The following is a 16,186-nucleotide window of genomic DNA, read 5'->3' on the forward strand; positions in this document are numbered from 1 at the left end:
AGGTGTTGATTATCATCTTTAAAGCGCACCATGGCATTGGACCTGGTTACCTCCGAGACCGCCTTCTGCCACAGATTACCTCCCACCGGCCGATACGCTCCCACAGAGAGGGCCTCCTCAGGGTGCCGTCAACCAGACAGTGTCAGCTGGCGACCCCCAGGGGGAGAGCCTTCTCTGTCGGAGCACCCACCCTCTGGAATGAGCTGCCCCCAGAGATCCGGGTGATTCCGGATCTCCCCTCCTTCCGCCGCGCCCTCAAGACTTGGTTATTTCAGCGGGCAGGACTGGCCTAGGGGTATTTTAAATTGGTTTTAACAAAATTTTTAGTAGAAGCGGCCTATTTAAATATTTATTTTTAATCACTTTTAAATTTTATATTGTATTGTATTATTGTTTTTAAACTGGCTGTAAGCCGCCCTGAGTCCTCCGGGAGAAGGGCGGGGTATAAATTTAATAAAACTAAAACTAAAACTAAACTAGAGGCAAATATTACAGACCAATCAGTAGCAGGGCCTATTTCCCACAGAAAAACCATCCATGTAGTTATTTCAAATACTTAAGATATAATTCTATCAATGTTGTTGAAAGCAGAAAATTGAGTCTTCGTGACAAGGCTACATGGTAGAAAAGATCGGAGAGAAATATGGATCAAACAACACTCTAATCGATACTTGTATCTGTCCTATTTCAATAGTGCCATGTCAAAATACCAGCAGAGAAATTAATGAGAGAGAGATTGAAATATTCCTTTTTGCACTTTAAAAAGATGATTTATTGACCAACAGAGATAGCTAGTTTCAGCCACTTTTTATTTTGAAGAAAGCTCATCTCATTTTAAAATCTCAGTGTTACAAATAACACTCTACAAAGCCTCCTAAAAGTCAATAGCCAATTGACATAGTCTTTCCTTTTTAATTTCATTCATGTAGTTATTTTCAAGTCAATGAAGCTTTTATTGGGAAGAGAGGAAGAAAGTCTTAGCCCAACAAATTCTTTACACAAATTCATTTTGTATTATCAAATGTTGCAATTTATCTCATATTATCCTTGATATAAAGGGAAGGATAATAGCAAAAAATCTGTTAAGATATGATTAAAATATTACATCTACGGTACTCAGTTTTAGGCAAAAAGAACATCACAGTTTATGTCATTCGGATTAAAGTTTGCTTATTTAATTTATATTCCGTCTTTCTAGTTAAATAAAGACTCAAGCCAATAGAACCCAAAAGAAATATAAGAAATATAAGAAATATTAAGCATGGCATAAGTGATGTACAAATACAAAATATATTTCTATTTTCAAAGATTGACATTGGTACCTTATGGCAGTGGTCCCCAACCTTTGCAGCTTGGCGGCCGGATGGGAGGGGAGAGGGGAACCGGGCCGTGCAAACAGTGGACTGGTGTGCATGCACATATGCACACCGCTCAACTTGCGCAAGTTAAGCTGCGCACACATGTGTACATGTGCTGGGCTGCCGCTCGTGCAAGTCAAGCTGCATGTGCACACATACACACAGGGGCTGCAACTTGCACGGCCCAGTTGCAAATAGATAGTGGGCCATGGCCCAGGGCTTGGGGACCCCTGCCTTATAGGCAGTCCTCAATGGTTGGTCACTTAGCAACTGGTAGAAGTTATAACGAACCTGCAGAGCTACTTATGACCCATTTTCAAAATTCTGACATATGCGTGCACATATTCTTCTCTAATTTTCAACATTTTTTGCTAGTTTCCAGCATTTACTTCCAGATTCTGATAAAAAAACACCTATTGAGGGAAACAGATTCACTTAACACTGTTGGTGTTTCCTTAACAACTGCACTAGAAAAGCTATAAAATTGGGTGCAGTTGCAATGTGATGCGCCTAATGACCACAATATAAGATTATTAATTCCCATTCAATTCTGGTTCTAAGTCGAGGACTACCTGTAATTTGTGCCTGGTAACCATCCAGCAATGATTATCATAGTTCTTTGCAAAGATTAAGATCCTAAGTGTCCCATTTTATTCCAACTATCTTAATGATAATCCTATATAATACCAGTGAAATGCAGTTATAGTTACAGTGGACCAGAGAAACAAATCAGTTTCACTGCACACTTTTTGCAATCCCTTTTATCAATCCTTCTAGAAAGTTCCAAAGCTCAGGCACCACAGAGTACAGAACTATGGAAAACTAGAGGTCAACTCAAGTAGTAGGGAGTCAAATATGTGGGGTACTTCGTTTGGCACTGCCCCATCTGAAACTGTTATAAATCCTCAGAGTAGTACCTGCTGAACCCTCCTTACAAAAAAACCCACAAACTTCTCACAATGTCCTTTAAAAAAACCTCTACCTTGCCATGGTTCTGTTCCAACCAGCAGAGTCAAGCTAAGAACTAAAAAAACAATCACAATTTCAACAATGGCATACCCTTATGTATTTTTGTGAGGAAGTCCAGCTACTCTCGAGTAGCTTTGGCTAACATAAAATGAATATTAAAAGTTGGAAACACACATGAAAAATGGCAAAAAAAATGGAACCGTGTACTGTAAATCTGTGATTGTTTAAATCCCCTTGGAAAACATCACAGTGAATTACTGAGTATTAGTGTTTACACTTTCTCCCATAAGAGCTGAATGCTGTCATAAAACTGAAAGTAATTTAACACAAAATAAAAAGCAGCACATGACAGTATTACAAATGCATCCTAGAGCAGCGCTTTTCAACCAGTGGTACGGGTACCACGTGTGGTACATTGGCACCTGGCGGGTGGTACGCGACCATCCTAGAAAAGTGGTAGCGGGGGAGGGGAATGAGCAGTGGCAGCGCTGCACAAGCCTGAGCGAGAGATGGCTGGAGCTGTAGGGCGGTCAGGGCTCAGCGGAAGCGCCAGGATCAGTGCCGCTTTCCAGCTGATTGGCACTTCTTCGGGGCTGTCAGGGCTCAGTGAAAACGCCAGGATATAAATCTAATAAATCATGATTATTAATATGCATTAAGTACTTAAATTAGAAAGCAGGGTTTTCTGTTCTGGCATCCATTCTGTGGAACATTTTCCTCCTAGAAATCAACTTTATTGCCATTCTTATTACAATTAGGCTTACGCTAAAAAAAATTTCATTTACCGCAATATTTGGCATTTTATACTGGTACTGTTCAGCTCTGATCACAGCTACTGGTTTTATTTTATCTGGTTAATTTTGCATAACATCAAACTAAAACTAGTCAACTACATTTAACTTTAACATGATCTTCACAAACTTCAAAAAATTAATTCAATCAAAGGTTTTCTCAATCAATTTTCAGCATTTTTTATAATACAGAAAACCATACACAAAGTTATTTTCACTAGGTTTGCAATCATTTAGATTAAAATGTGGATTAGTTGATATCCATGAACCACTCTGAAAAACTCATTGTGTTCTTCATACTGTTGAGCTGACTAAAGACAGTCATGGATAAGTATACTGTATGAATACAAGAAGTTCTTATATACCAACTGCAGCAATTCCATCACTAGGTGATGTGGTCTGTAAGTGGAATATCACTTGATCACACCCAACGTATGATGTCAATTCCACTATGATCATGAAGCAGAACATCGATGGTCATTAAGCACACCCTCATGTCACCATGACTTGTGATTCTCTCCTGAATTTCCTACTGAGTTTACTTGCCAATCATGTGAACTGCAAAACACTGTGAACATCGACAAAGTACACCAGTTACCAAGTGCCCAAATTGCAATCATGTGATCACATGGATGCTGCAATGGGCATAGGCCCAAGGACTGGTTGTAATCTACTTTTTCAGAGTCACTGTAAGGTCAAAGCAATTGTTAACCAAGCTACCAGATTGTTTGTATGTTTCATTCTATAAAATCTGTTGTAATTTAGCTTTATATGCAAATGGTACATAAATATTATAGTTCCATTTAACCTAAACTTTCCCCATCAGAAAAATATACTTTTTCAGATTTGCTTCATCTTAAAACTTCAACAGAACAACAGGTAGAGTGCCAATGGATAGCGAGTGCAGAAAAAAAAGAATACCTACAAAGTTTTTTCACCTTGTAATATAGGGGTAAACCACCTGCTACCTTCAAGATATTCTGAACCAACTTCCTACAATCTTTAACTATTGTCTTCATTGGTTACCATGATAGGAATTGGATGTTACTAATCTATTGGCATGAATGCATATGGGTGAAGGACCAGGAACATACTGAATAGTTCTATGTCATATATATAAACTGCATAACCTGCAAAATAAATACATCAATAAATGCAGAAATCAGATTGATGGGTTCTGGTTACGCACATAGTATAGATCCTGATTAGTTTACAACTCATGTTAAACACATGTAGTATTGGCTTCTGTACTACATCAGGCAGTCCTCAGCTTATGATCACAATTAAGCCCAAAAATTATGTTGCTAAGGGAAACATTTGTTAAGTGAGTTTGCCCCATTTTATGACCTTTCTTGCTGCAGCTGTTAAGTGAATCATTGCAGTTTGTTAAAGTTAGTAACACAGTTGTTAAGTGAGTCTGGCTTCCCCACTGACTTTGCTTGTCAGAAGGTTGGAAAAGTTGATCACATGATCCCAGGACACTGCAACCATCATAAATATGAACCCATTGTCAAGCATCTGAATTTTGATCATGTGACGATCGGGATGCTGCAATGGCCGTAAGAATGAAAAAGGGTCATAAGTCACTTTTTTGGGTGCCATTGTAACTTTGAACAGTCACTAAATCAGAGATCTCCAACCTTTTGGGCCCCAGGGACTGGTGCCATGAAGAAAGGTTTTCCCATGGACCAGAGGGGGTGTGGTTTTGAATTACTGCCTGCATCCCGAGGATGGAGCTTTGTTTGTTTGTGTGGCCCGCTTGCTGGCACGCTGTGGACCAGTGCCAGTCCACGGACCAGGAGTTGGGGACCCCTGCACTAAATAAACTGTTGTAAGTTGAGGACTACCCTCTACATACTTTCACAACAGGGTGGAAAATGCCCCACTTTCTGATAATTGCTAGTTATAGGATCTGTCTAAAAGAAGGGTGGCGGGAGCCAAAGTTGGCAAGTGTGTGTGTGGGGGGTCGTCCTGATCCCTTGAACCGAAACGACGACAGACAAACATCCCAGAGCAATCTTCAGCATTTACTAAAGGACCGCAGTACCAGTTCCCAAACACCACGGGTGTGATCCAAGCTGTATGTTCTAGTACAGGGCTTTTCAACCAGTGGTACTGGGTACCACCTGTGGTACATTGGCACCTGGCAGGTGGTACACGACCATCCTAGAAAAGTGGTAGTGGGGGAGGAGAATGAGCTGAACCGGTGGCACCGCACAGGCCTGAGCGAGAGATGGCTGGAGCTGTCAGGGCTCAGCGAAAGCGCCAGGATCAATGCCGCTTTGCAGCTGATCGGCGCTTCTTTGGGGCTGTCAGGGCTCAGTGGAAGTGCCAGGATCAGCGCAAGGCTCCAGCTGGAGCTCGGCGTTGATCCTGGTGCTTCTGCTGGCCCTGAAGAAGCACCAATCAGCTCGAATGTTGCAGCATCTCCAGGGTCTTGTGATTTACATTCAGATGCCTGGCAACTGATTCATATTTATGACGGTCACAGTGTCCCAGGGTCATGTGAAATGACCAAAACTGCTGCAACCACCCAGCAGACGTGGGGAATAAAAACCAAACCCCACCCCACCCCACCGCCAATCCTCAACAGAAATGCTCACAACAATGAAAACCTCGGACAGGAGGAAGAGCGCCGCTACGTGGGCAGGCAGGTGTCTTGCTCGGCTGTGGCTTGGGGGGCACTTTTTTCAGTGCCATTGTAACTTCGAACAGTCACTAAGCGAACTGTTGTAAGTCGAGGACTACCTGTACTTTATCACTTTTTTCCTTTTTTTTTTGGGTCATCAAGTTTTTGACACCTTGCTAGGCGACTAGTGGTCCTCGGATATTGCCATACCTTAAAAGTGGTCCAATGGGTGGAAAGGTTGAAAAGCCCTGTTCTAGTATCCCAAATGCATTAGGAAGGAAATGTTTCAAATCAGACGCTTTGCAAGATTTGGACAGAAATGAACGTGCTGGGCAGAAAGGCGGCATATAGGAGTTTTAAAAAGACGAGGGAATGGAAGTAGTGACAAGGACTGGTGGGGGGAAAAAAAACAAGCCACTTTTTCCTCCCCAATTCAGGAAACGGGAGCCCACTTCTCCGGCCCGGCACATTGCAGAGCCGCGCGCCCTCCTCCTCCTCCTCCTCCTCCTCCTTCGCAGACTCACCTTCTCTTCCTCCAGCCAGATCCGTCTCCCGACCCAGGAGCAGAAGCTGGCCGCCCCCCCGCCTGAGACGTCCTGGAGAAGGGGCAGCCCGCCCAGGCCGAGAGGCGAGCCCGCCTTGCCCTACGTCTCCCACGCAGCGCCCGGTTCGCCAACCGAGTCCGACCTCCCCCGCTTCCCCGGGGCCGCTTCCGGAATCAGGCTCCGACGGAGGCAGCCAAGGCGCAGGGGGCTTGCCGGGAAGCCCGGCAGCGTGTTTACAAGATGGCAGCGTCCAGGAGGGCTGAAGTGCTGCGTCTCTATCGGGCCTTGCTGCGAGAAAGTCAGGGGTTCAACGCCTACGGCTATAGGTAGGAAGAGGGCGTCTTGCGAGCGGAGCCTTCGGCGCCCATTTCCTCTTCTGTCCCCATTGAAAGCCATTCCCCATCCACCCCCCGCTTCAGTTAAATGCGCGTAGGGTTTATTTTAGGGTTTATTTTAAATGAATAAAATGATCTGGGCTGCTTGTTATCAAACTCCGAGTGGAAGAGAGGATGGAAATGATTTTATTTCAAGCGTTTTGATTTTTTTTTTTTACTTAAATACTAAGGGAGAGGGGAATAAAAGAAGACTCGTTCGCTAATCAAGAGTTAAAATGGAACTTGATAATTTACAAGGCAACAAGGCAGAAATATAACGCTTAAATTCAACTTACTCTGTCACATTCTTTATTTTGGTGCTTACTGCCTTTGTCCTGTAAGTGTCCTTGGTTTTATAACCTTGTATAATAAAGGAGACATTATTATATATTGTTAATAATTGCGTTGCATCTTAGAAAAACAGGCAATTCTGAGAATACACGGGAAAGGAGACTTTAAAAAGGTGTACAAATTGAATGCAGTACAATGTCTTTACTAGGGTTCCAGATTTGATCTAGAACGCTTCAGAGAACCAGAAGACTGACAAAAGTTTACACTTCCCCCTATCTCCTTGCTGCCATTTAATGGTCATTTAGCATTTTGCCCTCCACATCTGGCAGCCTTACCCAGGAGATGATGATGATGATGATGATGATGGAAGGGATCTTGGAGGTCATCTAGTCCAACCCCCTGCTCAGGCAGGAAACCCTATACCATTTCAGACAAAGGGCTGCCCAGTCTCTTCTTAAAAACTTCCAGTGTTGGAGCATTCACTGCTCCTGGAGGCAGGTTGTTCCACTGGTTAATTGTTCCAACTGTCAGGAAAATTCTCCTTAGTTCTAGGTTGTTTCTCTCTCTGGTTAGTTTCCATCCATTGCTTCTTGTCTTGCCTTCAGGTGCTTTGGAGAATAGCTTGACTCCCTCTTCCTTGTGGCAACCCCTGAGATATTGGAACACTGCTATCATGTCCCCCCTCATCCTTCTCTTCATTAAACTAGACATACCCAATTCCAGCAGCCGTTCCTTATATGTTTTAGCCTCAGTCCCCTAATCATCTTTGTTGCTTTTCTCTGTACTCTTTCTAGAGTCTCAACATCTTTTTTACATTGTGGTGACCAAAACTGGATGCAGTATTCCAAGTGTGGCCTTACCAAGGCATTGTAAAGTGGTATTAACACTTCACGTGATCTTGATTCTATCCCTCTGTTAATGCAGCCCAACACTGTGTTGGCTTTTTTGGCAGCTGCAGCACACTGCTGACTCATATTTAATTGATTGTCCACTAGGACTTCGAGATCCTTCTCATAGTTACTACTATTGAGCAAGTTACCACCTATACTATACCTGTGCATTTGGTTTTCCTTGGCTAAATGTAGAACCTTTTTCACCATTGAATTTCATTTTTTTAGATAGCGCCCAATGTTCAAGTCTGTCAAGATCCTTCTGTATTTTATGCCTATCTTCTGGAGTATTGGCTATTCCTGCCAGCTTGGTGTCATCTGCAAATTTGATGAGTTCCCCATCTATCCCCTCATCCAAATCATTGATGAAGATATTGAAGAGCACTGGGCCCAGAACAGAGACCCGGGGCACCCACTACACAAGGAGCAACGGGTGGAAGCTAACCAAAGAGAGAAGCAACCTAGAACTAAAGAGAAACTTCCTGACACAACAATTAATCAGTGGAACAACCTGCCTCCAGAAGCGGTGAATGCACCAACATTGGAAGTTTTTAAGAAGAAACTGGACAACCATTTGTCCGAAATGGTATAGGGCAGTGATGGCAAACCTTTTAGAGACCGAGTGCCCAAACTGCAACCCAAAACCCACTTATGTATTGTCGGGTGCTGGGTGGTTGCAGCCCATTGGGTGGGCGTGGCCGATTGGGTGAGCGTGGCTGCAGTGGTAACAGCAGACGGGGTGGGACTAAAAAGTTCAATCAAGCAATTCCAACTTTGCGAGATCTTTTTTTTTCCCGCGAGAAGTTGAAATTGATTGATTGAACCTTTTTTTTTTGCACATGGCAGCAGAGGCCTAAAGCGAAAAGGTTTTATAAAACCCAGCTGAAGGCCTAGGACTGGGGCGACGGCGCGCGTGCCCACAGAGAGGGCTCTGAGTGCCGCCTCTGGCACCTGTGCCATAGGTTCGCCACTACTGGTATAGGGTTTCCTGCCTGAACAGGGGGTTGGACTAGATGACCTCCAAGATCCCTTCCAACTTTATCATTATTATTATTATTATTCCCCCCTCTCCAGCCAGCCAGCCAACATCCCCTGACCTACTTCTTGCCTGGCCAGCCGGCCAGCACAAAACCTCACCAGTCTTCTCCTCAGCGACGGCAGCGTAATGGACCTGAGCAAGCTGCTGGCGGCACCGGCCCAAGGCACAGGAGGGAGGGGGAGGCAGGCAGTGCAGCGACTTGGGTACCTCGGCTCTGTCTGAGTTGAAAACGGAGGCGCAGCAGCGGGATTGCTCTCAAACAATAAGAGCCGGGTGCCCCCACCTTATTGAGAGCAATCCCACTGCTGCGCCTCTGCGTTCTTCAACTCGGAGCCAAGGAGCCACTGGTAGCTGCTTGAGCGGCGAGGACGAGCTTTGCTACTGCTGCTGGGCCACATCTGGGCTACACCCTGCCGCTGCCTCCCAAACTATTGTACCAGAGTGGGTATCACTTGGATTTACTAAGCAACTCTAGAAAATAAGAAACAAAAACAACACCTGGAACATTGGAGAAATATAAGCAGGAAGATCTACCATTAAGGATTATTTGCACATCTCAATAATAATATTTAGATTTGCTGCAAGAGCAGGCTCTAATGAGGTGACCAAATTGATGCCTGGAAATGCTGGGATTTCTTTTCACTTGTCAACTTGGAGGAAATATATAAAGTATTTTGGGATATGAACATCACCACTTGTGGGCTGGATACGTGCCTCACTTGGCACTTTCTGGGAGCCAAGGGAAGTGGGGATGGTTGAATCTGGGAGGTAATTAGCATTCCTTTTGGTAGTGGTGGTCTATCAGATGCTTTAAATGAGATTATAATCCACCCTTTCCTGAAGTAGCTTTCTCAGGATTCAATTTCCATCCCTTTTTTCAGGAAGATGGTAACAGAAGGCCAGCCCAGTTACAAATAAGGTGAATTATTAGGATCCCTTTCAATTAGAAATTAGGCATGGGAATGAGACTACTAAATTGTCCTTTGCATGGGGTTTCCTTTAAAGACTACCGTACTCAGAAAATCTAGTTTTGTAAATTGCAGTGGCCTCTATGCTGATGACAGAGAGCCATTACATCAGTTTTATGAATGCTGTACTGATTTCAAGTAAGTTTCTAATTATAATTCAAAATACCAATTTTAGCTTTCAGAGCTCTGGATGGCATGACTTCCAGTTATCTCAAATAACACCTTCAAATATGTTGAATGTTCATTCACCTTGTGTTCATCTGAATATTTGTTTGTATACAGTTTGTATTTAAAGCTTTGAGAAGACAGTGTACTGTATGTCTACATTTTTTCTTTAAAATTTACTTAGGACATATGCCATCAGAAAAATAAGAGATGCCTTTCGAGAAAACAAAAACATCCAGGAATCATCAGAAATAGATACACTAATCAACAAAGCAAAAACTAATCTGGAAATGATACACCGACAGGTAAGCAGTCAATTAATTAAACTCCTTACTTGGTATAGTATTTTTTGGTATATATTTCTTTAGTATAGTTTGTAATTCTAGTCTGTTCCAATCTCTCCGTAAACATAGATTGAATGTATACCTTATCAGTTAACATTAGTATACACATGCTTCTGATTAGAAGATACAAAAGATAAAATAGAAATTTATATTGTTGGCACTTTAAAAACAGCTTATGAGAAAAGGAAAATGGAAAACGTTCCACACACAAACATAAACACATGGTACTTAAGGAGCCTATGAGTCTAACCAATCACTCCCATTGTAGCTAGTGCTCCAAAATGTCGATAGAAATCTTTTCTCAGCTTTACTACCCCTGATCCTTTAATTTAGAAGATACTGAAGTAAGGATTTAAGTGCAAAAAAGATATTTTCTATCACTGCACTCTGATCAATAGGAAGAATTGTTTCTATATCTGTTTTGTATACTGTACTCTAGATGCTGTAATCTTACTTAAATTTCTTAATGCTGGAAAAGTTAGAATCCCACAGAATGGCCAAATTGGTTATTTAGAAATAAACCTTGTTGAATCTTATGATGCCTCTTGCTGAATTAGGAAGGCACAGATTAAAGTCTTTGTAAGTTGATTTGTATTCACTATAGCTCATTAATGACATTGTTCTACAATGCCAAATATGGCCCTAGAAACCATTTACACAATCCATTGATTATGATTGCTAAAAGTGGCAGGTTGTTCTATAAGTTGGAGAAAACTGGAAATTAGGGCCTAAAATAAGCCTATCACCATTTAAAGAAAATCTGCAAAGGTTCCAAACCCAGTCCTGCTCCTAATCTGCCACAGAAGATTTATAAACCTGATGTGAAGGATGTGTGTGCATTCCATTTGTTTTTGTCAATAATTTATTGAGTTTATATCTCACGTTTTCATTTGTTTTATGTTCAAAGTGTCTTATAATAAAAAACAGAAATAGATAAAAGGGAAAAGAAGACATTTAAAGCAACAAATATTAAAATCTTGATTGTCCTCTTTAGAAGGGAACTATATTTGAGGCACTTCATTAAATATGCACATTATTAATTTGTTTATGATCTTTTGAGTTTTACTCATCAATTTGTTTTATAACATAAAAGACATATTAAAACAATGTATACATTATGCATTTTGCTAGTGGCAATAAACTAATTTGAGATCTTCTTCCGAGCATGGATTCTTAACGTAGCCAGAGTATGAGCCAGTCAGGAATAAAAAATTACAGCAAGCCCAGGAATAAACCAAAGAAAGAACTAATAAGCAGAAGGAATAGCCCATTTACAACTCACCCTATTCACTGGATATAAAATGCTGACTGGATTGGAAGGAAAAATTGAAAATCAGCCGAAGTAGAATCAATGTTGTAGAACAGGGGTGTCAAACTCAATTTCATTGAGGGCCACATCAGCATTGCGGTTGCCCTCGGGGGACCGGGGGGCTGCGGCCAGGGTGGGTGCGGCCTACTTGGTGGGCATCGATGGAGTGGGTGTGGCCTACTGGGTGGGCATGGGCAGTTCTACATCATTTGGGTCAAGAGTGCCTGTGGGGGCCTGGGCAGGAGTGGGTCAGATCTGAGGGTCTCTGGCAAAAGGGGGTGAGACCGGGGCAAGCACCAAGGCATGGTCCATTTCTTCATTCCTCATAAAAGGTTACACCTCCCCAGCATGCACCCAGTGGGCGGGGCCGACACAGCAGGGGCTGGTTCCTCACTGTTTCTAGACGGCCTTGTGGAGCTAAGACTGAATGCGTTTCAGCATAGATGGCCACCACAAAACTGTACATTGGCTCCCGACCGGTCTGGGCCAGGGCCAAGGCAGCGGGGGCCATTCCCTCACTGTTTCCAGGATGGCTTCGCGGGCCACATGAAACCACTTCGCGGGCCGCATCTGGCCCCCGGGCTTTGTGTTTGACATGTCTGTTGTAGAAGAATATAACTAGTTGAATGGAATTCTGAATAGGGCCACTAAAGAAAGTAGTATTTTTATATTTATAGACTTACATAGTTTCAATTTCTCATGGAACCTCTTGTGATATCATCTGAAATATTCACTCCACTTTTTATTTCAGAAGAACATTAAAACAGCGAACAAAATTGATAAATAAGTAAAAAATATAACTACAAGTTTGAATTATTTGCATGCTAAAAATAATAGCAGCTAACATACTGTATTGTAAGATTTGCCCTGTGTATTGACAATGCAATTGCATGAATATTGTGGATTGTATTTAAGTTTACTTTGGTAAGTATACATTCAGTAACAAATTATTGTTATGGCTGTGTGGGAATTTTTAAATATAAAAATATTTTCAAAATGATATAATATTATATCCTATTATTTAAGGTTTGTAAATTAATGCCTAAATGCAAACATGACTCCATGACAGTTTTAAGCAAAACTTCTTCATAAGGTTAAAAATAAATTGCTTCATGATATCTAGAGCTATATTAACGCTGCTGTATTTCATGATTGTCTAATTTGTATTAACAAATTTTAAGGATATTCACATTATTTTGAAATGTCATACTTTTTAATTGGCTGTGTATACTTGAACAGTTTGGATAGTGAAGAATATTACAAGTAACTAGGGTTTTTAGAAATACTTAAAGATGAAATATTTATACAGTTTTTAAACAATAGAGCTGAAGCTGATCAAGCATGTGTATTTTGAAGTTTGAGGTTTATTAAAGTTTGAGGTTTATTAAACTTTTAGCTGACTTTCTTTTTCCATGACATGTCAATAAAAATTAAATAATATCCCAGCTGCCTAATAATTTGTTGCTTCTGTGAAATCAAATTTATGTTCTCTTTAAATGCTAATTTATGGTTTAGTCATCAAAATGACCGTTGGCATCTCAGGTTCATAAATAACTACTTGAATCAGTTCTGGGAGGAATTGTGGAAACATGACAGATTACTGTCATTTAGTTCTGTCAATCTTGACAAAAATTTACAAAAGGAGCTTTCAAAAGTTAAAACATCATAAAAGAGCATTCCTGTATACTTTTTAAGTTTTGTAGGTGATTTATTTTGTTACGAAAAGATAAAAAAGCAGAAAACTTTGTCTATAGGAAAGTAGTTGTCAGTTTCTTATATTTTCTGTAAATACATGTTCAAAAGCAGTTAATAGAACACATCGTTCTATTCTATTCTGCGGGGACCTGGTGAGAGAGTGAAAGGCTTGACAGAAATCAAATGGTTCATTTATTTATGTGGAGGAGTCAACAGTCTTGTTTCTTTTTCTGCAAATACCTTTTCTTCAGTCTTAAGCAGTGGTTCTCAACCTATGGGTCGCGACCCCATTTGGGGTCAATCGACCATTTCACGGGGGTCGCCAAGCAAGGCTGTCCGCCATTTTTTTTGTCCGCCATTTTTTCCCCTTTTCCGGCGGGTGCCTTAACTCCCTTGGGCTGGGCCAGCTGGTGGTCGGCCTGCTTCGTCTCTGCCGCTTGCCAGCTACGTCTCGGCCGGCGCAGGGGGCGGAACCACGCATGTGCGGTGCTCCCGGGCAGGGAAAGTTCTCGACTTATGACCGGTTGGGTAGTCCTCGACTTACGACTGGTTTAGTCCTCGACTTACAACCGGTTTAGTCCTCAACTTACGACCGGTTGGGGATCGCGGCATTAAAAAGGTTGAGAACCACTGGTCTTAAGGAAGTGGTATAAATTGTCTCTCAGGCCATATTGGATGTTTGGATATGTGAGGAGTAATACTTAGAGAAGTAATCTATTGCCCTGGTTTTGGAGGTGGCTGGTCCTTTTTGTTGTCTGACAGTAATTTTGGAACTAGGATTTTAGTTATCTTAATCCAACTTTTGTTATCTTCCCATTGGGACACCAGTATAGCAGCCCTTCTTAAGGGTTTTATGCTTCCTTATTATGGACCTCAATTTCTTTCCTCAGCTCCACTTTGTAAATAACAACAGTGGCTAGGTAGTGCTCTTCACTTAAACCCTTCTGTGTTGAATAGCATATTCTAGATTGAAAACAAATCACAGAAGAGCTAGTTGCTTATTAGTATTACTTTATAAAAGCTGTTCCAGGCTTTCACAGCTGATGGAAATGATCGATAGAAGGTGGTATGAGATCTCATTGGCAAAAGTATATAGTACACATAATTCCTATCTCAGATTGATGAGCTGCCTCCTTACTTGTTTCGCTGCCCTTTATATTTATAAGTGAGGTCTTTATTCAGCCTGAGCTGGCCCATTAGTTCAGGGCTTTTCAACCTTTTCACCCATTGTACCACTTTTAGGATATGGCAATATCTGAGTACCACCAGTTGCCTAGCAAGGTGTCGAAAACTTGATGACCCAAAAAAAAAAGGAAAAAAATGATAAAGTACAGGTAGTCCTCGACTTAACAACAGTTCGCTTAGTGACTGTTCGAAGTTACAGTGGCACTGAAAAAAGTGCCCCCCAAGCCACAGCCGAGCAAGACACCTGCCTGCCCACGCGGTGGTACTCTTCCTCCTGTCCAAGTTTTCATTGTGAGCATTTCTGTTGAGGATTGGCAGTGGGGGTGGGATGGGGGGTGTTTGGTTTTTATTCCCCCCGTCTGCTGGGTGGTTGCAGCAGGTTTTGGTCACTTCACATGACCCTGGGACACTGTGACCATCATAAATATGAATCAGTTGCCAAGCATCTGAATGTAAATCACAAGACCCTGGAGATGCTGCAACATTCGAGCTGATCGGTGCTTCTTCAGGGCTCAGCAGAAGCGCCAGGATCAGCACTGAGCTCCACCTGGAGCCTGGCACTGATCCTGGCGCTTCCACTGAGCCCTGACCGCCCTGCAGCTCCAGCCATCTCTCGCTCAGGCTTGTGCGGTGCTGCCACCGGTTCAGCTCATTCCCCTCCCCCGCTACCACTTTTCTAGGATGGTCGCGTACCACCTGCCAGGTGCCAATGTACCACAGGTGGTACCAGTACCACCGGTTGAAAAGCCCTGATCTAGTTGCAGACTATTCAGAACAGGAAGCTTTATCAATGGTAATTCATACCCTTGTTACTTCTTACTTGGGCTACACCATGAGATTGCCCTTGAGGTCTACTCTGGAATTTTATCCTTTATGAAATGTAGTGGTCCTTATGCTGGTACTTGGGAGGCACTTTAACCATCTAGATTTCTGTGGGTGCTTCATTGACCACTGATTGTTTCCAGGTATAGTTCAAGCTCATGGTATACAGGGCCCCAGCATAATGAAGACTGACTTCTGTAGAATAAATTTCTCTGTGCTGGTCAGTTGTTATAGGACAGTGATGGCAAACCTTTTAGAGACCGAGTGCCCAAACTGCAACCCAAAACCCATTTATGCATCGTCGGGTGCCGGGTGGGTGTGGCCATTAGGTGGGTGTGGCCCATTGGGTGGGCATGGCTGCGGTGGTAACGGAAGACTGGGTGGAACTAAAAAGTTCAATCAATTCCAACGTTGCAAGATCTTTTTTTCCCCCGCAAGAAGTTGGAATTGACTGATTGATTGAACCTTTTTTTTTTTTGCACACGGCGGCGGAGGCCTAAAACGAAAAGGTTTTATAAAACCCAGCTGAAGGCCTAGGACTGGGGCGATGGCGCGCGTGCCCACAGAGAGGGCTCTGAGTGCCGCCTCTGGCACCCATGCCATAGGTTCGCCACCACTGTTATAGGAGGTTCTTGATTCTATCTTGTGCAGAGAAGTGAAGAAGCAGATCTTTTTCATGATGATCCCATTACTAGACCTCAGCCACCAGCTCTTTAGATTCATTCCCCTCCTGGCTTGTCAAAGCAGCCCAGGAGATGTCCTGTGAGTAGGGTCTAGCAATGATTGATTCTTTGAGTGAGGGAGTTGTTCCT

General features: G+C 42.5%; 2 protein-coding genes across 2 annotated transcripts in view; one reads left to right on the forward strand and one right to left on the reverse strand.

Annotated features, from left to right (window-relative positions):
- Nucleotides 1–6,369, reverse strand: part of FARS2 (phenylalanyl-tRNA synthetase 2, mitochondrial) — a 186,560-nt gene extending 180,191 nt beyond the window's left edge. Inside the window, exon 1 of the mRNA XM_015810849.1 lies at nucleotides 6,272–6,369. The gene's annotated coding sequence lies outside the window, so the exon portion shown is untranslated. The remainder of the gene's footprint in view (nucleotides 1–6,271) is intronic.
- A 117-nt stretch (nucleotides 6,370–6,486) lies between these two features.
- Nucleotides 6,487–16,186, forward strand: part of LYRM4 (LYR motif containing 4) — a 51,026-nt gene continuing 41,326 nt past the window's right edge. The window contains exons 1-2 of the mRNA XM_015810850.1: nucleotides 6,487–6,618; nucleotides 10,204–10,324. Of these exons, the coding sequence (XP_015666336.1) occupies nucleotides 6,533–6,618; nucleotides 10,204–10,324 (207 nt within the window). The 5' untranslated portion in view covers nucleotides 6,487–6,532. The remainder of the gene's footprint in view (nucleotides 6,619–10,203; nucleotides 10,325–16,186) is intronic.

The sequence above is a fragment of the Protobothrops mucrosquamatus genome, unplaced genomic scaffold (genome assembly GCF_001527695.2).
Source record: "Protobothrops mucrosquamatus isolate PMUCROS unplaced genomic scaffold, P.Mucros_1.0 scaffold23, whole genome shotgun sequence".
Lineage (NCBI taxonomy): Eukaryota > Metazoa > Chordata > Lepidosauria > Squamata > Viperidae > Protobothrops > Protobothrops mucrosquamatus.